This window comes from Lepisosteus platostomus, chromosome 1 (genome assembly GCF_059453375.1).
Source record: "Lepisosteus platostomus isolate fLepPlt1 chromosome 1, fLepPlt1.hap1, whole genome shotgun sequence".
Lineage (NCBI taxonomy): Eukaryota > Metazoa > Chordata > Actinopteri > Semionotiformes > Lepisosteidae > Lepisosteus > Lepisosteus platostomus.
The window spans coordinates 25,954,321-25,975,978 of NC_142611.1; the positions used below are offsets into that span (position 1 = coordinate 25,954,321).

General features: G+C 38.5%; 1 protein-coding gene across 6 annotated transcripts in view; it reads right to left on the minus strand.

Moving 5' to 3' along the window:
• Positions 1-21,658, minus strand: part of slc30a9 (solute carrier family 30 member 9) — a 125,644-nt gene that overhangs the window by 85,991 nt on the left and 17,995 nt on the right. For 5 of the 6 annotated variants that reach the window (XR_015935702.1, XM_088627706.1, XM_088627690.1 and 2 more), the window contains 4 exons: positions 17,672-17,845; positions 6,701-6,754; positions 4,335-4,434; positions 1,204-1,296 (listed from right to left, as the gene is read on the minus strand). Coding sequence is in view for 5 of the 6 variants with exons in the window: in XM_088627706.1 (XP_088483832.1) it covers positions 1,204-1,296; positions 4,335-4,434; positions 6,701-6,754; positions 17,672-17,845 (421 nt within the window). In the remaining variant the exon portion in view is untranslated. The remainder of the gene's footprint in view (positions 1-1,203; positions 1,297-4,334; positions 4,435-6,700; positions 6,755-17,671; positions 17,846-21,658) is intronic. The other variant, XM_088627719.1, reaches the window with a different exon arrangement.

Consider the following 21,658-nt stretch of genomic DNA (forward strand, 5'->3'; position numbering starts at 1 on the left):
CTTTCTGTTTGTCTCTTGCAGTGCAGCCCTTGTAATTCTCCTGTCAAAGTCATCTGCACATAGAGTTGAGATAATTTAAGTTAGGTTTGTCTTCACAGCTCTGATTTTTCTGTCATCAACTGTTGTCTTCCTTAAACAATCTTGGTCTTTGCCAATTGCTTTCTCCTCCACTAATTTATTTTTTTAGATGAATGAATATTCTTGATTTGTGATGTCCAATTTCTCCAATGGTTGAAGTTGGAATTTTAGCTGCTCTTATCTTCACAATTACTGCTTTTCCATCATAGATAACTCTCTAGTCTTCATTTTGATTTATGCCTTCTAACTCAAGTGGCAGACCCAAAAATTAAACTCCAAAGTCTGGAACTAAGGCTATACATTTACAGCTCTTTGGTGTTCAGAGCTAATGCAACATGCAACACATGAGCAATTAGAAACATCTGTCAGCCATTCGTCCCAGTACATTTGTTCACGTGAAATGAGAAGATTGAACACAACAATGACTGTTTTAACATGGCTAAATATGGACGCAAAATAACAGACAAAAAAAGAAGTTGAAATTCTAGAGTTTTGCTTTATATTGTTCTTTTGATCTGAAACGCAAATTTCGATAGTACACAGCAAAAATGACAAATTCCCCTTTACTGTCCCAATACATAGATTTTTTTAAATGTACACTCAGGCTAAAACTGCAGAACTAAAAGAATTTTTCGATAATAGTTCCTTAAACATATTTAGGATGTCCTGTTGAAATGACATATTCAAATTACTCAGTAAAGAACTTCATAAAATGCCTATTTAAAAAAAAAAACATTCATGCCAAGAAAGCTATTAATTCTATTAATAATAATATTTTTATCTATTGATGTTCTTATAAGAACACACATAATTAATCAAAGGAAACATGGCAAAGTAGAAAAGTAGTTTGGAATCGAGGTACATGAAAAATTTGCTAATAAGAGGTAGAAAATAAATTTCCGATATAAAGTGAAATTGTGCCTGGCTTAAGCTGAAACTTTATTGTGGTATTACTAAAAACAATTTGAATACAATAACTTTAAAGGTTTCTTTAGCAATGTTTTTTGGATCCCTTTAAAGCATTTCAAATCAAGAGTAGCTTTATGTCTACAATGCAACGACTGGTATTTTTATAATTCCTCAAAAAAACAACATAGAATCCATCACATTAAAAAAATTACTAACTTGGCTTCCACATCAGAGCGCAGGAACACTGTAAAAGCTTCTGTGTCGTCATGTGGGCTCCTTCGGCGGATCTTTCTTAGCTGTTCTAGATCACTAAGAGAACCAGTGAAATTGCAAATCTCCTTTGAATCACATTTACAATATAAATAGACAGAAATACAGATGCATGACTTCAACCATCATAGAATAAGGAACAAGTAATAGGTTTATTCCATGCTGAAAAGAGAAGAGAGAAAACACGTTTCAGCTGTGAAGCCTTCTTCAGGTGTGAGAAAGACAGGGCAGACAGCAAAAGTTAAATAGCACAGAGGAACAAAACCTGGGAGAGGGGAGAGGGGAGAGGGGGGAGGAGAGAGGCAGAGAGGCCACTCAGGAAGTGCAAAGTGGAGAGGTATGAAGAAAGGTGAGAAGTCAAAACAGGCATGAGAATGGCGAAGATTACACGAAAAAAAGTCGGTCATTGAGAGAAGGGGCAAGGTGTGAATTTAGTTTCTGTAGTCTTTCTGCTATGGGAGTTGAGAAACCCTTCTTTGAGAACAGAAATGGAGAGATGAGTGTGATAATGGCCATCTGAGGTGAAATGAGAAACTATGGTCTTGGAGAAATCTTTAATTTTCACAGCCCTAACATAATCTCTGAAGCGGTCTCCTAGTCTCCTTCCGGTTTCCCAAACATAGATAGCTGGGCATTTTTCACAAGAGATACAGTAAATGAGGTTGCTGGATGTACAGGTAACCCAAGTCAACCTCAACCGTTTTTACTGCAGGATTCGGCTCAAAGCTCATTTTACTGATGACTCCTCCTAACCGGTAGTGGACAACAACCCAGTCACTGATGCTATTAACAATATTAATCCTAAACCAAGCTCCCCCATCCGGCCATTTTCCACCAGTTGATTACTTTATTAACCAATGCAACATTCAAGTTTCCAAGACCCTATCCACACCCAGGAAACACAGGACTAACCTCAACCAGGGAGAACTTCAGGCACTCCAATCTCTCAGGGATGATATTGTCATCAAATGAGCAGACAAAGGAGGAGCAGTTGTGGTGTGGCAAAAAGACTTGTACATTACAGAAGCCTCCTGAAAATTAACTGATACTTCTGCCTACCGTCGTCTCCAACAGGATCCTACCACTGACTACCAGAAGGAAGTGGTATCCACCATCTCTCTTTTTATCAGCAACCAGGAGCTCATTCCCAACAATGTCGGTCCTACAGCCCTCAAGCACATGCTAGACAAACGCACGGTGCTTAATCCACCCACCCACACTCTAGTGCGACTTGCGGAATTGTTTCTCACACTCAATGCATTCTAATTTTATAACCTTTTTTAACAGCAGGTTAGTGGAGTCGCCATGGGCACCAGGATGGGACCTAGCTATGGCAATATTTTTGTCAACTAGGTAGAAGAATGCTTCTTTGCTTCCTACACTGGCTTTGTCCCAAACCTCTACAAGCGATACATCGATGACTGCGTCGGTGTGGCTACATGCTCTAATGACCAGCTAGAGCACTTCCTGCATCAATTTACAAACTCTCACCCGTCCCTCAAATATACAGTTAACATATCTTCCACCACTCTTCCATTTATAGACATATATTTATCTATTAACCATCCACGACTCTCTACCTCGGTCTATTACAAACCCACAGATTCACACAGCTATCTCCTGTACAGCTCTTTTCACCCCATTCGCCCCAAAAACTCTCTCCCTTTTTCACAGTTCCTCAGGCTACGTCAACTCTGCAGTGACGAAATGGATTTCCAGAACCAAGCACTCAAAATGCATTTTTTTCCATCAAGAGAGGATACCCCACCCATGTTATCAATAGGGCCCTCACCCGGGCCAAAAACAGCCCTCGGATCATAAACTCAATCAGGCACTCCTGGTCTCACAACCGCATTCCTTTGATGCTTCCCTACCACTCTAACACACTACGCCCAGGACCATTATTAACAACTACTCTATTTAACAGGACGATCCCTCCATCAGTACCCTTTTTTCTGACCACCCAATCTACGTAAACTTCTTGTTCACAGTTTCCTTGACTGCACTCGGCAATCATCCCCACCAGGCACCTTCCCCTGCAACAGAACTCGCTGCATCACCTGCAAATACATATCTAACAACATGCTCATTTAGGGCCCCTAAGGTCAATTCCAGATCACTCAGACAATATCATGTGACTCCAGCAACCTGATTTACTGTATCTCTTGCAAAAAAACGCCCAGCTATCTACGTTGGGGAAACCGGAAGGAGACTAGGAGATTGCTTCAGAGAACATGTTAGGGCTGTGAAGATTAAAGATTTCTCCAAGCCTATAGTTTCTCTTTTCACCTTAGATGGCCATGATCAGACTGATCTCTCCATCTCTGTTCTCAAAGAAGGGTTTCTCAACTCATATAGCAGAAAGACTACAGAAACTAAATTCACACCTTCCCCCTTCTCTCAACAACTGACTTATTTTTGTGTAATCTTCTCCATTCTCTTTCGGTTTTGACTTCTCACCTTTCTTCATACCTCCACTTTGCACTTCCTGAGTGGCCTCTCCCCTCTCCCCCCCCCTCCCAGCTTTTGTTCTTTTGTGCTATTTAATCTTTGCTGTCTGCCCTGTCTTTCTCACACCTGAAGAAGGCATCACAGCCAAAACGTTGTGTTTTCTCTCTTCTCTTTTCAAAATGGAATAAAACTATTACTTGTTCCTTTGCAGACTACGCATGCTGACGCAGCTACCCACCTGAACTACCTTAGAAGAAGGGTTGAAACAATACTTTTGTGTCTCTATACAAAAGACGAAGGTCAGTTTATTATTAGAAAAGGACACACTCAACCCACATCACATTGAACAAATCTGCATCATTATAGAACCCTCTTATTTTTATTTCAGCCATTTGACTATTATCACATTTTTACCCAGCTGACCAGATTTAATCATCATCCACTTTTTGAAAGATGCTTTGAGCTTGCAAAACCAAATATTACAAGGTTACTCAAAATAACTGTTTAAACAAATTGAGATGTGTTTTGCGCCTTTTCATGCCATGTTGGCATATCTGCCTAAATATATATTGTCCAGTTTTTCAACTTGTCCCTGCCTCTCCTTAAACAGTCTTACGGCCAATCACCTGGATTTGAGGCAGAACTCATTCATGGCCCTGACGGCAGTGATGAAGTTGTTCTGAGTGTATTTAGAACCATAGTCCCTCTTCTTCAGGACTGCTCTGACTGAGAACAAAATAAAAGACAGTTTAATAAGATGACATGAAAATAGCACAACCTATTCAATTACTGCCAAACTTTAAGAAAAGGTAATAAAAAGAACAGTCTAAATGAGAGTCCACATAGAGACCTTTGACATCATTCATTTACCTGGACATTACTGTACAGTGGCTTGCAAAAGTATTCAGACCCTTTCCATTGTGTAACATGTTGTTACAAACTTCTACATAAACATTTTTAAACTTCATATTTCATTCAAAACCTGAATGTTAAAACTTGAAATTTATTGATTGTATAAGTAACTGAAGGGATGGCCTGATCTAGGCATCATTTGGGTAGTACAATTCACCTTCCATTTCTTGATTATTAAATCAAATGTGTTTAAAGGGATATCCAGAAACTGAAATTGTTTGTACCCTGTTCTTCAAACTGTGCTCTTCAAACTTTACCCTTGACTAGCTTTAAAACATTCTAAGTCTTTATGGTTGAGCCTTTGCTTAAAATCCACCGCCTTAACAAGGAACTTCACAAAACATTATTTCATTCTGAAATAATGAGAACCACCATTATTGTACAGACAGTAGCCACTCAACTAATTATGTGCATGTACATCAAAGGTTTGTTTACTTATGTAAATTACGACTTTTCCTTTTTTTTCATATTTTCTTTCAACGTGCGATTTATAGATTGTATAACAAACAACAGCAACTTCAAAGACGTAACAGTATTTAAATCCTAGTTTAACACAGACACCATTTTTAAATAATGTGCAAATTCTTTGCTAGTATTTTTACATCAAATGTCCTAAACATTAGATGTCTGTGTTTTTTTAATCAAACTGTATTTTATGTCTTAATCTATTCTTCCTTTGCAAATAAATTAATGTCAATTTGGCAAATTTATCACCAAGCAATATATAATTATTGTTGCCATCTGGGGACATACTGTATGTACTTTATCCATCAGATTCCTGTGTAGTTAATAAACTTGTTATATTTACATATTATACAAAACTACTGTAAGAAGTAAAGCAAGAACTAGACTTCACCAAGAAATGGGCACATATACGGCACATTAAGCTGAACCTTAGACAATTTATGAAAGAAAAAAATATCTAATTATATTAATATTCAATAAAAATGTTTGGAAATCTTATTTTCTCTGTATTTTTCTAATATCCTTCAAGCATTCATGTAGTATCTGTTATGCTGCTATTGTAACTAAGAAACATGTTAATAATGAAATATGTCTAATTTGGGAGTTTTGCAACAACAAACATTTTAAATTTTAAAATTATTTTATTAGATACACTGGCTTTATCCTCTACACCTGACATAGCAATCTAACATCAGAGGTCTTCTTCTGACAGAGGAGGAAGAGGTAACTCTTGCACCAAAGAAAATCTTTGTGTACTGATAAGACTTTTATAGTACAGAAAACAGAGACTTCTTTAAATTTGGTTAATATGCGAGTCACATGCATAGCATCAGATTGCTTTCCCAAATGTACACCCACGTGGAAAGCAGGCTTGGGAGCATGACCTCAATCAACAGGCTAATTACACAACCAGTGCTGTAAAATAAGAGAAAGGAGGGAAAAGGTGTTATCCTTCAATTGTCTAGGCCAAAGAAAATGAAAGTTACAGCTGAATATGAAATTCTGTAAAACGGAGAAAGGTGGAGGGAGTGAATTGTTCATTTTTCTAAGTCACCAAATAAAGCAACTCCATTTTATGAAACTACTTTTCAACTGGTATCACTTTTCCAGTTCTACCACTTATCTCATTCTACCTAATCTGCAGAGACTTCATCAACACTTCCCTTAACCATCCGCAGTCATCATCCACTTGGCATTTTCCAACAGCTCACACACAATTGGCCCCTTTATTCATTCCACGAGTACCCAAAAGGCATCTTAACAGATACTGGTATGGAATTTTAATTACATTACCTGAAGGAAGTGCCCTGCCATTTACAAACGCACAGATGTTCTTTGCAAAACAATGACCAACCTCTGTCTATAATTCATTTATAGATTGCTGCCTTCAAGGTCAGCCCTGGAATTTTTTGCCCAGATTTCTCTCTTTAATGCCTGTTTCACCTCCCCTATCCATTTTCAGATTTTTGTTCTTTTGTCTACCTTACGGTTTTGCTTCATAATACTGCTGTTAACCTATACGCTACTGAAGAAACTGAACTTTTTCTTTTGACTGCATACTCTTCAGCATAGCATTAACCTCGGCTTGCCAGATTTTGGTGTCTGTAGACATTACCTTTCACTTGGATTGTTTCTTTTGCAATACCTCCCGAGTTTGACGTTCCTTGTCCTAAAAATAAACAGAAGGTAAAGATATGGTAGGCTTTGCCGTTTTTTCCATTCTTAAAAGTCAAAATGAAAGATTATTCCAAAATCTTTACATGCTGAAACAGTCAATCTTCTGAAGCATATAGGAAGTTGCATATATGAGTGTCTGTGTGTGTTCTAGGCTGACCAAAGGCAAGAGACACTAATGGAGGCAGGTGTATTGTATGTAGGTATTGAGTGTGAGATAAAAACAAGAGCAACTATGGGAATGGATTGTGTTTGCCTCAGATGCAGTATGGTGTATTAGGTGAAAGCTGACAACTTCAGGGCTGTTATGGAGCCACATAAAAGCCGCAGGGGGTTTGCTGTGCGAGTACAGTGTGACTGAAGTCACTAGGAAAAAGCTTGTTTGCAGCATTAGTGGTAGTGCAGCCTGCTGTAGATCTGGATAAAATGTAACTGGAATCGAGTCTGTACCATCTAGGAACTAAGCTCATCTAATGAGACGGAGGCTGTCTGTTACAACATCTTTAAATTACAGCATTGCCTAGACACATAAATATACATACACAACTACACAGGAAAATGTGTAAAAGAATTTATTGCAAGTCACACTATTAATAAATCCCCATCAGGTAGAACAAAATCGCATCCGAATCTACAAGACGACGAGATAAATGGGTAAATTAAACTTGCTATGAAAAAAAACATTTCACAAGGAAGCCAGATTCAGTTTACATATAAGAACACAATGTTGGGCACTGCTTCCTTTTATTATCTGTAAATAAGTAAGCCATCTCATTTGTCATCTGTAAGTAAATCTGGAGATATGTTGTGGTTTCCAACAAGGATATCACATAGGACGCATGGAAATGTCATTTTTGAATCATGTTGTGATTGATGTTGGCTATTTCTGAGAAAAACAGAAAAGTAAATAATACATTATGGAGGGCAAATATGACTAAAGTGAAATGATACTAAAGCATTTTGAAATGTAGTTCCTTTCACCTCAGATTTTAGCACTTTGCCAATGTGCCCATTATTCCAAAAATAAATGTGAAGCTGAAGCTGACAGGTAGAGAGCCAGCTGCAGGACTGCAATTTTTGACAACTGGCAGAGATAGCTGAGGTGGAAGGTGATCAGAGACCGCCAGAGACAGCTGAGGGAAAGCGGAGATGGGAAAGGATTCAAGCTGTCTGGAATGTGAGTGGTGCTGGACTGGCTTTGGTATTCCCAGGAGATGTCAGGGTTCAGGTGGTCGGGTTCCAGATCAGTAGCTTCAGGGTTTGTCTTTCTAGATTCGGGTTAATGCATTTCACAGGACAATCCTGGACTTGCACTACTCCGAAGTAGCTTTAATGTCAGAGCACTGTTCCAGAGGCTGTTTAGGATTTTATAGAGGGATGTTTAATGGGGAGATCAATTGGATGATTGATGGGATGACTGAGAAAATGAAGGACAAATGCATAAACATCCCAAGCACGTTCTAAGATGTCTGGGACGTATGTGATCACTCGTAAGTTACTGTGTCCGAGGGCAACCAAGGACTGCAAACTCCTGCATGCCTGGGCGCAACAGAAGTGTAATCTCCCCCTCCAGAGGCAGTCAGTAAAACCAACTATTGTACATCACTGGTCCTAAGGTACTTCAATTTAATTCAAGCTTTATTGTCCCATTGAAGAAATTTGTTTTACAGCACACTCCCAACATAACAAAATAATGACGGAAAACATTTTACCAAAAAAGAATTAAGTGAAACAGTGTAACAGTAAGATAAGGGATAAGATAGTTACAATACATTATTTGAAAGAGATATTGCAGTGGAGATGAAAAATTTCCTGTGTCTTTTAGTACTACACCTGGGGATACAGAGGTGTTTCCCAGATAGGAGAAGTTTGAACTTGCCGTGAAGGAGTTGAGAGACAATCCATAATACACTTTGCTTTCTTTGCTACTGTTTGTAAAGGATATTTAAATTTGATTTTCCCCAATTAATTTGCTACTTATTTTGACTAGTTTTTCTAGCCTATTACAATCAATGGTACTGATGTTACCAAACCAGCAAGTGAGACAGAATGTTAATACACTTAGAATCAAAAACTTATAGAAAAGTGATAGAATGGTTCTTGAAATAGCTTAGCTTCCTTAGAAAAAAGAGCCTACGTTGTCCTTTTGAAATTGGTGTCACAGCATTTGTCCCAACTCAAGTTTTTGTCTATGACCAGCCCCAAGTACTTGCAGTCATCACAATTTCTTCAATCTGACCATTAATTACAGTAGGTTAAAAAGGGTGTTGCATGTTTCCTAAATTCAAAGATCACCTCCTTTGTTTTTAAAACTGCAAAGACAACTCATCCAACCATTTAGTATAGTCATTTAGAATGGGTGAATGATGGATTTTTAGGTCTCTTAATAAGATGACCAGGGTGGTGCAGCAAACTTAATGAGCTGTCTTTTACAATTGTTAGTATACAAAATGTACAGTAAGAGGGACAAAACACAGCCTTGTGGTGATCCAGTAGAAGCTTAGAGAATGTCCTAATTGTTAAAAAGTTTAGGACCCATCAAGTTATCAAGTTACTATTTAGCTTGATATTCTCCAAGAGTTTCTGTGCAAGCAATACGGTTTGCATTGTATTAAAAGCAGAGGAAAAGTCAACAAATAATATCCATACAAATAACTCTGCATGACCCAGATGCTGATTGACCAGATTTAATAATGTGAGTATTGCATGTCTACCCCTCTCCTTTCTCTGTATGTAAACTGCAAGGTCCAATAAGGTCCTGTGTGTGTTTTCTGATTCTCTACAGGTTTGTCACTGGGAGAGATATAAGAGCAGCTGGCCTGTAGCTGTTAAGCTCAGTTGACCTGGCAGTTTTGGAACAGGGATAATGGACTTCTGCCACAGAGAAGAGATGATTGCAAACTGCAAATAGATCAGATCAGCTGATCTGGAAAAGATTGTAGAAATCTTCTATACATATTATCTGGAGCTGCGCCTTTTCTCAAATTAAATTTCTAACACTACTTAAGCACCTCTGCTGGATAAAATTTTGATAGACTCAACAGATACTGGAAGGTCAGCACTATTAGTTGGGGTGTTACTGAGTTTCAGTTCAAAATGGGTGTAAAACACATTTAAATCATTTACCAGCTGTAGTCCAACCATGCCATTTAACACAGGAACAGTACTACCCTAATGCTTGTGGGCGATACTGGTCATGGATTTAATACCCTGCCAATAGCTGAAATTTCCCATAGCCAAAGTATTTTCTATGTTTTTCCTGTATTGTTCCTTTACTTTCCTTATCTCGCTTTTCACTTCTTGGTGCGGTTCTTTCCTGAGTTCCATATTTACTTGAGAAAAAGCAAGTTAGTTTTACTAAATCATCTTTGAAACTCATAACTTTCCATTTGGGAAGATGTTGTCTTGATTTTGGAGGAAAAGGAATGAGAAGAACATAATTTAAAATTCCTACTGTAAACAAATCGATTTAGTACTCTTCTAAAGACAGATAGGCCAAACAGAAAAGGGAGGTATAACAGCAATGAAGGGTGTAAACCCTATCAATATTTACCCAAAGGCCCCATATGAACAGTGCCTTTAGAAAGCCTACTCACCCTTTCCAATGTAACACATAAAAACCTTAACTCAAAACATTAAATCATATGTGATTTTACCTTTATTTACACATTGTAATACCCAACCTTCAGGTGAAAAACAAATGGTCAAACATTCTGAAAAGTGAAATTGAAAACCTACAGATGCAGTCATTCAAAGTGCGCGGTACAGACACATACTGGAGGTAATTGGCTACGGCCTCGGGCATCATGACGCGCCGTACCGCAGTATATGATTGGTTGACCGACAGGGGCACTCGTGGTCCGTTGGTCAGACGTAGAAAGATTTACAGTAAATGTCTTTACTGTGCCCGTTTTAGCATTGAATATTCATATGGAATTTTACCACTGAAGGGAAATCTTAGTACCTGAGCATAAAAAGAATAGGAGCATACTGTAACGCCTGTGAAGGCCATAAACAATATTAATTTTGGAACATAAACATACAGGATATGGCTGGTCACGGTACTTTAAATAAAAAATACACACCAGTATTCCATTTCTCCCTAAACATTTTAAGCTTCGAAGTCTTTAACTAACGTGATACCGGAGTCAACAAACATACTTTTAGAATTTGATTAAAAGGGAATATAATATGGAATCGCGTATCTAAAGAGATTAATAACGATATAATTATATTCATGTACCGCAACACAAGAATAGTACACCCTGTACATTGTCTGTTGATAATGTTTCTGTAGTGCTTTTTCAGCACCCTGCATGTGACCTCGCCGGTGGCGCTGTGGGTTAGGTTCCTGACTCCTGCGTCACATGGTGAGTGTTTGAATCCAGCTGAAGCCATGACTTTTTTTTTTAACAAACATTTCTTTGAAAAAATAAAACGTTTCCCTGGGTCAGAGATTAAATAAAACCTCACTCGCACCAAACAAATTTATATTTCTAAATATCACAACATGATTGAATTTAAGTCATTTTAATAACAATGAATAGTCACCTATGCGTTACAATATAAACATTTATATTGATTTAAATTGTGTTTTGATTTAAATCGCAAACGTGGGTTTAAATATATGTGTTTTTTTATTCACAGTCAGACAAATGCAACATAAATTGATATCTTTGTCTTCTAAGTATCTTAATAAACTTTCAGCATAGCTTTCTCCCCATTTAGATGTATTTTTCTTGGGATCTTGGGATCAAACGTGGAAAGATTAGATTGTAATCGTTTTTATTTTTTAAATACATTTTAGAAAAGTGTAATCTATACTAAAAAGCTGTACACCACCTGCTATAAAGATACATATTGTAATACTTTTGGGTTCGGATAGGACAGACACAAGAACTCAGACTTGCGGAGTTAAAGCAAGTTAAAGCCTTGATTTTATATATCACCTTTAAAAGTGGCATCTCAAAGCAAAGTAAATACCTAACACTGACTGTACCCATCTGTCATGCTAATAAAGCACCTTGAATTGAATTGAGAGGGGGGGGGGAGGGCGAGGGCGAGCGAGCGAGAGAGCACAGCCAGGACAGACAGGCAAATAAGATACACTCCACAGACATTCACAACAGCGACATATCATAAAACGTTTGCACATATAGTTAAATTATTATTTGTTTTTCAGGAAGTAAAAAAAACACTTGAATTACTTATCCAGTCTCTCGAAATAAAATTATTTTTCAAGCAATGCAACTAACGTCGGGCAACGACAAATCTTGTCAGTCAGCTCTTTTTTCTCTATTTGAATTGAGGCGATTCAAACAACCTGGGATAACAAGTGGTCTCAAAGTCACCGAGCTCACAGAGCTTCAACAACAGATGACAATTCCCTTAGTTCTTCCTTAGTCTTCCTGAAATTGTCAAATTATGAGTGAATAAAAGCATTTTATTAAAAACTTAATAAAAATTATTTTTTTAATCGCGTATCTAAGGAAATAGCAGTATAACCTTGTTCATGCAAAAACAGTGGCATGTTACATTATTAATTTGGGTGTCTCCTCTTGCCAGAAAGCTCTAAATTGCATTTTAAGTGCGGTTTTTGACTTTTTTTAAATTGCAACCCATAAATAAAGCTGATACTGTTTAGACTTTGAATTATTTTAAACTGTATTACAGCAGCACAATGCACAATGCAACGTAAACTGCAAAAATGCACTTGGAATCTTTCCAAGCCCTACTTTGTCAGGCATTTTCTTTTACTGTAACGGACATAAAAACTCCCTTGCTTTTAACAGAGCGTTTCATAATTTCTAACTACGAAAATTATTTAAACTGCGACACTTATCATTCAACCAGAGCTCGAAATATCACAAGGATCCTCAAGAGCACAGCAAAGACTGTATTAAAAGTATACTAGTGACAAACTAGTATACTTCAAATCTTTTTTTCTGAACCGGGGAAAATCTGATCATGTTTCTCTATAACAATAATAAAAAACATTATTTTACATATCACCTTTATGTGATATCACCTTAAGGACAGCACATACAAGGGTTAACTGCACAATAAAGAAATTTAAAATAGTCTTCTTTAGGTGTGAGGGCAGGAGTGGATCGCAGAAGGCATAATCAGCAAATTAGGAAAACAAAGAACAGGACAGGTGAGACGTGTATCCAGAGAGCGAGTGATCAGAAAAAGGAACAGCTGTTACATCCAGGTTTTACGCTCTCTCTCTGCTGAATGAATAAAAGCATTTTATTAAAAACGCGTTTGCGTTTGTCTGGGTATTTACTTTGTAATCTGTGGTTTACATCTACTGTATTGCTTTGAGATGCCACTTTTAAAGGTGATATGTAAAATGAAGTTTTTTATTATTGTTATAGAGAAACATGATCAGATTTTCCCTGGTTCAGAAAAAAGACGATTACAATCTGTAATCTTTCCACTTGTATGTCATCGGAAAATACAAGAAGTTTCTGCTTTGTGTAAGGATGGTATCAAAAAGTAATCTAAGTGGTGAGAAAGCTGTGCTCCTCAAAGCGCTTTACAGGATAAAAACTATAAGAACAACAGTGTTAGGCTGGGGAAACGATTTTTTTATAGAAATACAAAATGAGATAAAATGATGTGTTCCGGCTTAGACATTAACGAGTACAACCCCCCTCTATGCGGGAGTGCTGGCTGTGACGAATTAAACCGGTTTCACAGGTATTTTCAAAGTAGAAGGGGGCAAGATTTCCAGCGAAAGACACCTCCCCCCATCCAAAAGTACAGTACTTACTAGTTAAGAAAGCTAGACTCCTCAATGAAATCGCTTTAACATGCTAATGTGTTGGTGTAACAGTCCGGGCGTGGCAAGGTTCTAATGTCAACTCAACTACGGCGAAAGGAACCCTTCTTTCATTGGAAGACAATGAACATATTCTAGCCCTAAATGAATTAATAGCAAACATGGTTTACATAAAAGACATTTTTCCAAGAAAGTTTAGCCTTTGTCACTAATGAAACCACTAAATAAAGACATATAGAAATCTTAAGATTTTTAAAATACATGTCTTTGCTAAAATTTATTTAAAAATAAAAACGATTTCAAACGCCAGCGGAGAGAGAGAGAGAACAGGGGAGGGATGTTGGTTTTGCAAAAGGGGCAGGGCTATGGAAATGAGGTCTATTTGGGAATGTGGAGTTACATGTTCTGGCTGTTTGTGAATAATTGTTGTTGAGTATAGATTGTTGAGGTATTGATTTTGTGTAATGCTTTATGTTGAAAATTGAGCTGGATTTTGTTTATGATAAAGAGGATAAACTGGGATGGGAGGAGGGTTTGGTTTTGCATAAGGGGCGGGATTATGATAACTGGAGGAATTTGAGAGGTTTTGGTTTGAATTACGAATAATTCGTACAAAATATTGAGATTTGTTGTCGTTTTGTTGAGATTTAACTCCGCAAGTCTGAGTTCTTGTGTCCGTCCTATCCGAGCCCAAAGTATTACAATATGTATCTTTATAGGTGGTGTACAGCTTTTTTAGTATAGATTACACTTTTCTAAAATGTATTTAAAAAATAAAAACGATTACAATCTAATCTTTCCACATTTGATCCCAAGATCCCAAGAAAAATAAATCTAAACGGGGAGAAAGCTATGCTGAAAGTTTATTAAAATACTTAGAAGACAAAGATATCAATTTATGTTGCATTTGTCTGATTGTGAATAAAAAACACATATTTAAACACACGTTTGCGATTTAAATCAAAACGTGATTTAAATCAATTTAAATGTTTATATTGTAACGCATAGGTGACTATTCATTGTTATTGAAATTACTTATTTTCTATCATGTTGTGATATTTAAAAATATAAAAGTCAATTAATTGTCCATAATATTGCTATTCTATTTTTTCAAAGAAATGTCGCAGTACACGAACATAATCATATCGTTATTAATTTCTTTAGATACGCGATTCCATATTGTATTAGGAGAAAAGCTAATAAATGGAATACAGGTGTGTATTTTTTCTTTAAAGTACCGATTCCTGGAATCTGACTGTCTGACACCCTTCTGAAGTGGTTCCATAATATCTGGTATACGGAAAAGAAAGCGTTGATAAAAAAGCCTGGATTCTCATGTATCTGATACAAGTATCTTTTAATACGGTCTTTGCTGTGCTCTTGAGGATCCTTGTGATATTTTGAGCTCTGGTTGAATGATAAGTATCGCAGTTTAAATAATTTTCGTAGTTGGAAATTATGAAACGCTCTGTTAAAAGCAAGGGAGTTTTTATGTCCGTTGCAGTAAAAGAAAATGCCTGACAAAGTGGGGCTCGGACAGATTCCAAGTGCTTGTACAAATGTGCTAAAGAAATTATACTTTGAGTTTACAGCTTGTCCAAAGTCATTCATTATTAATACTATTAGTAATATCTTCGGCAAATATTTGCCTAAATATTTCTGATAAAGGTAGGTTGTGTACTTTTGCCCAACTGAGCAATCTTGCTTTCATAAAATATACCAACTTTTTAATGACTGATGATTAACATGCTGTAATACACAGTTTAAATTTAAAAGCTCAAATGCTGTACATGAGAGGTTAAGCTTTATTGGCTCCTCCTGGCGGTTTTACAAGGTGATGCCGGATACTTTCCGGCATGACGTCAAATGACGCGATTAACCCCGTGATACTGCGACACGCCCACCGGGGTATACCGCGAAATACCCCACCCATTTTGAATGGCTGCATCTGTATATATGTACACAGTAATTACTCTGTGGAAGCACCTTTTGCTTGAATTAAGGTCATAATTCTGTCAGGACCAATGTAGCATACCTAGATTTGACAAAGTGTGTTCAAACTCGGTCAAATTGCAAGGAGATTCTCAATAGACTGCAACCTTCAAATCATTCCAGATTTTCAGTTGAATGGAGGTCAGGGCTCTGATTGCTACTTAAGAACATTTATCTTTTTGTCAAGAGCTTGGGATATTACTGTGACATGTACACACTGACAATTCTTTGACATCAAGGCCTGCAAGTCCTTCAAAGCTGCTGGATTCTTTGTAGCCTCTGATCTGATCAGTCTACTCTTTGCTCAATCTTCCATTTTGGAGGAGTGACTTTGCATATCCTGCTCTGTGCCTTTCATAGCTTTATACCAGAGGTATGATAGCTCCTTCTGGCCAATAGTTGACTATTTACTTTCAGAAGCACAACCCAGCAGAGCAGACCTAAAGGAGCATCTGATTTTATTCTGAAACCCTCAGAATCACTACAGCTGAAAACAGGATACAATCTATAAATAAAAGAAAAATACATTCTAATTTAATGCGTCTTGGTTTCAGTCTGTTAGGCCAATAAAATGTGTTACTTTGGAATATAGTCGACTCATGGCGAACCTATGGATAGTTCCCCCTGTAATTACCCATAAAGTTTTCAGGGCAAGATACGGAAGTAGATTGCCAGGCCTTTCTTCTGCACAGATAGTGTTGTTGCTGTTGTCATGGAAACGAGATCCTCCTCTGCCAACACTGCTCTATACTGCTGCTGTCCAGTATGGGTTATTAGAGAACCTTGTGCCTTGTGGGACACAAACCCACTACCCTGAAATTATGAGTCTCGTGCTCTACCAACAGAGCTAGTCGGGGCTTACTATGGAACATAGTTTCCAATAATCTGATAACCCTTAAATAAGCTTCCCAGAAGTATTAACTAATATCTGGAAAACCAAAGTTCAATGTCAGAAGTCTTTAACTTGTATAGCAATGATATAACTAAGAAGCAAGGAGACATTGTTAATTGCTCGACTGTGTAAGAAGAAGAAGGGCATGGCAGTACCCGTTTTCTTTTACACTCGCTCCCTGAAAGAGCCACTGCACTCATTTTGTGGTGCGTATGGCTGTGAAGTCCTTACAGAGAAGTCAGAATGGCCATAAATACAGGATGGCCCGCAGCTGCACTAACTGGATGCACTAAGCTATCAATTTGTTACAGCTGTGGCTTCCTAGATAGACAATGGCTGGCAGCCCGTTATAGGCATATTATTCACCTCTCCCAGGCAATTGTAATTCCCCGGTTAAGGTTTAGGCAGTTGACTTTTTAGAGATTATTTATATGTGAGGGAACAGAGAATTTGTTTCAGGTAGGAAAATGTAAATTAAGAAGGGGGATTATGTTTCTTTACTTATATCTCAACCCATCTGTTGCTGAACACTTCCTGAATTTTATACTCTTCCTGCTCTGCCATTATGCTCCTAACACACTTCTCAGGAATGTTTCTGCTACCTCCTTTGGCTCTGGTACCACATTACTTAGAGTATTCTAACCCTTTTTGACTGGCCTTCATGTTAATGTTATCTACCTGCAGCAATACTACATTTGCATTTTGTCCTGCGCAAGACTCTGAATAAGTTCACATTTTCTGCTATGAATCCAGGCTAGTCTATGGCTATGGCAGCTAAGCGACTTTTTTTAACCTAACATCGGTATCTTCTGGAGGTTTTTATAACTGAGTAAATGACATGTGTATGATATCACACAAATTAAACAAAAGGAAAACTTATCAAGTTTAAACTACCAAATTGCATAGTCACTATCCATGGAGATCAAAAACATACTTGCCCCAAAACCCATTGATAGGAGATATCAGAATAGCAAAAAGGTATAGATCCATCCTAAACCTTAATGACTGCCACAGTCCGAGAAGTGACACATCATCATCTAATGATACTGTATATGGCCAGAGAAATAGTCTGCCCTTCATGATTTATTCATGAATAAATCTGTGAGGTATATTTATGTTTCTGGGGTCTTCAGACAATGTTCAATCTTAATTTTGAAGCATCTGGTGGTAATAAAGCAGTTAAAAGTAATTCACAGAATTTTACTTTGGATTTAAACTAGACAATAAAAAAAAGAAGTTACCTGTTGGCTCGTTTGCAGGCTGTGCAGCCAGTTTGTCTGGCCCAGACAGATAAGATCCATCCTTCGGTGTGCCAGACGTGGAAAAAAAATGTACTTGTTTTTTTGTTAATATAGATTCCCGGCTCTCAGGAAAACTAAACCAGAGGCTTCTGACATTTTTACTGTTTCGCCACCCTGTGCCAGAATAAAAAAAAACAGAATTAATATTTACTATGTATTAATATATTTTAATACCTTCTTTTCCATGTTGCTTTACAATTTAATGGGGTTTGTTTCATAAACATTAATCCTTCCCATTAGCAAAATATTTACATGCACCTTTAAATTGCTGGCATTGTACTGGTTTAAATTTCTCATTAGGTTTTTGTGTTTACCATTTCGGACTACCTCAATTTCTAGTGCATTAATACCATTTTGAACTCCCTTTGACCTGAATATATATTACATTTTACTGCAGATTCAGAACTGGAAGTCTTTTTATCAGTAAATAAGTGTGGGATCCTGCAGTTACTATTGTTTCTTTTGTTATTATTTTTAATAATTATTATATTTATTTATTATCTGTTATTATTATTATTAAAGATATTGTGGTCTTTTGGGTCCTGTATTCAGTTCTAGCCTGGGTGTGTGATATTTGCAAGGTCTCCAGTGTTAACAGGGATTTCAACAGGTGCACCAGTTTCCACCCATCTTCCAAAGAGAGTGGCTAGATTAAACTCTAGCCATTCAGCCCATCTTATTTCTTTTGTAGTTTATTAGCTAAATTAATTTAATCCAGCCATTTTTAAGAGACAAGAGACAAGTTCCTTAAGAACATTATTTTTATCTTTGTCTGAAACTACAATATAATTGTTGTAGTATGGTGAAAAAATAAAACAGTATTCTAAAGGGGGGTGTGATGAAGGGCTGCTTTACATATTTGTACTCTGATGACATGAGCTCATAGCGATGCGAGAGGCTGATCACCAGTTACAAGAAGCATGTGGCTACAACTACTACAACCAGATTTTTGCCTGGCCTATATTTTAATTATAACCACACCTGAATTTGGTACCAGGTGGTTTAGTCATATAAATTTTACAAATGCACTGTAAGCTTCAGGACGAAATCTATACATTTTTTCCAATTAATTATTACCAATTTCAGTGTGAACTGAAGGAACCTATACCTTTACCTACATTCGCAGCTGGTCATCTCTCCAAGTTCTCCTGAGTGGAGGCATAACTTAAGTATCCTATGCACAAAACGGAACAGGTTTCTTAGCTAATTAGAGGTCTTGGTAAATTGCTCAAGGCTTACCTAACTGCCTAACTTTCTGACCTTGTTTACACCTTATATTATAACAAACTGTTACTGTCCAATCATAATGTATATTTTTATTTAGAAAATTTTGCTCATCTTTGTAAGAGTGTGGATTTTCCAGATTGCCTTTTCATGGGATGGAGGGGGTAGGGAGCTGGTCCATATTCACTCAAATTAGGTTCTTCTCTCCTTCCACTGTGTCACACAACCCTCCCCCCAGCTTAGAGTGGTCCACCTTAAGCAGTCAGGTTGTGTCTCCTAGACAGGGCATCAGCATTCCCATGAGCGGCTCCAGCTCAATGTTTCACCTCGAACTGGTACAGCTGAAGGGCAAGGAACCACTGTGTCACTCTGGCATTTCTTTGTTTGCCTTCATCCAGGTGAGTGGAGCGTCAGTCACTAGAGAGAATTCCCTGCCCAGCAGATAATACCGTCATGATTCGACTGCCCACTTCAGGCCCAGACACTTCTTTTCAACCATGGCATATTTCTGTTCTCTCAAAAGCAATTTCCTACATAGGAACATAAGAGGATGTTCTACTATGTTCTACTCTTCTACTCCAGCAGCCATATCACCCTGCAACTCACAACTGGCAACCCACTGAAGCTAAGCAGGTGTGAGCCTAGTCAGGACCTGGATGGGAGACCTCCTGGGGAAAAAACTAAGGTTGCTGCTGGAAGAGATGTTAGTGGGGCCAGCAGGGGGAGCTCACCCTGCAGTCCATGTGGGTCCTAATGCCCCAGTATAGTGACGGGGACACTATACTGTAAACAGGCACCGTCCTTCGGATGAGACGTAAAAGCGAGGTCCTGACTTTCTGTGGTCATTAAAAATCCCAGGGCGCTTCTCGAAAAGAGTAGGGGTGTAACCCCTGGCCATTTGGTCCTGGCCAAATTTCCAATTGGCCCTTACCAATCATGGCCTCCTAATAATCCCCCTCTATGAATTGGCTACACTACTCTGCTCTCCTCCCCACTAATAGCTGATGTGTGGTGAGCATTCTGGCGCACTATGGCTGCCGTCGCATCATCCAGGTAGATGCTGCACATTGGTGGTGGTGGAGGGGAGTCCCCATTACCTGTAAAGCGCTTTGAGTGGAGTGTCCAGAAAAGCGCTATATAAGTATAAGCAATTATTATTATAATTAATTACTCAATTCCTGAGACAGGACGGCACCTATCACCTTCTCCAATGCATCGGTCTGTGGAAGGAACCGTTTTCCAAAATCCCTCACTTTGAAGACGGGCATCTTTCAGGTTGGCAAAGGCCTAAAGCAGATTCCAGGGTCCAACATACCATCTTAGGAGCTGAGGTATGCGTCAGGTCTGGGAGGGGGGCAGCCCATTCAGCAAGCTGGGTAATACAGCGCCGGTAATAATTAAACAGTCCCAGAAATGATTTCACCTCCATCTTCTTTTTGGTGACTGGCCAGTCTCCAATTGTCTTGACCTTGCTGAGTTGAGGCCATATTTGACCCTCACCCACTGCATAACCCAAGTATTATATCGATACAAACCCGAATCAACTCCATGTTGGGCTGATATGCAGCCCTGCCTCATATAAAGAAGAGAAGATGGCCTAACAATGTTCAAGATGTGAAAGCCCAGTCTTCACTAAACATAAACAGGTCGTCCAGGTAGGCAGCTGCATACTGAAGGCGGGGCCTCAATAGTCGATCCATCAGACACTGAAAGGTGGCCAGAACCCCATGCAGACTGAAAAGAAGCACCTTGTATTGAGATAGACCTGAAGGTTTGAAAAGGCAGTCTAAGGTTTTGCCTTGGAGAGATATCTGTCAGTACCCCTTTGTGAGATCTAGTGTTATTTACTTAGCCTTCCAAAATTTCTCTAGGAGCTCATCAATCCGGGGCATAGGATATGCATCAACTTGAGACACTTAATTTAACTTCCTGAAATCGTTGCAAAAAACACCAGGATCCGTCAGGGTTGAGAGTCAGAATCACGGAGCTGGACAAGGGGCTAGTGCTTTCTTCAATCACATCCAGCCCCCGCATCTTCTGAACCTCCTTACGGATTTCCTCGTATTTTGCTTCGGGGATGTTATAGGGCGGAACCCTCACGACAACCCCAGGTGGCATACCGATGTGATGACGGACGAGATTTGTTCACCCCAGCAGGATGGAGAAGAGGTGTTGGTTCCGACACAATAGAGCAGTTGCTTCCCCTGTTTGGCTTGGGGAGAGGTGTGGAGAAAGAGTCACGGCGCTACCTGCTGAAGAGCTACAGGCACAAGACAGTAAGGAAGGAACACCCTCGTCAGTGTTATATTCACGCCATGGTTTTAATGATTTATATGATATAGGTTCACCTTCTTTTTATGGTCAGGTTGATAAATTTGATGTTACAGGATTTATCCATTTGTGAACTTCATAGGGGCCCTGCCATCTGGCATAAAGCTCACACTCTGGAGCAGGCAGTAGTAGCATTACACAGTCCGCTGGTTGAAAGGTGCAAAGTTGAGCGATGCGATTATAACGTTTTTGTTATCTGTCCTAGGGCTCACTGAGACGATGGTCCACTAGCGGTTTTAACTGGGACAACCTCTCCTGGAATTTATTTACATAATCCAGGATGTTATTGGAAGCCAGCTGTTGAGTCTCCCTGGATTTTCAGGCATGTCGAGGATTCCTTGGGGCTGTCTTCCATAAAGCAACTCAAACAGG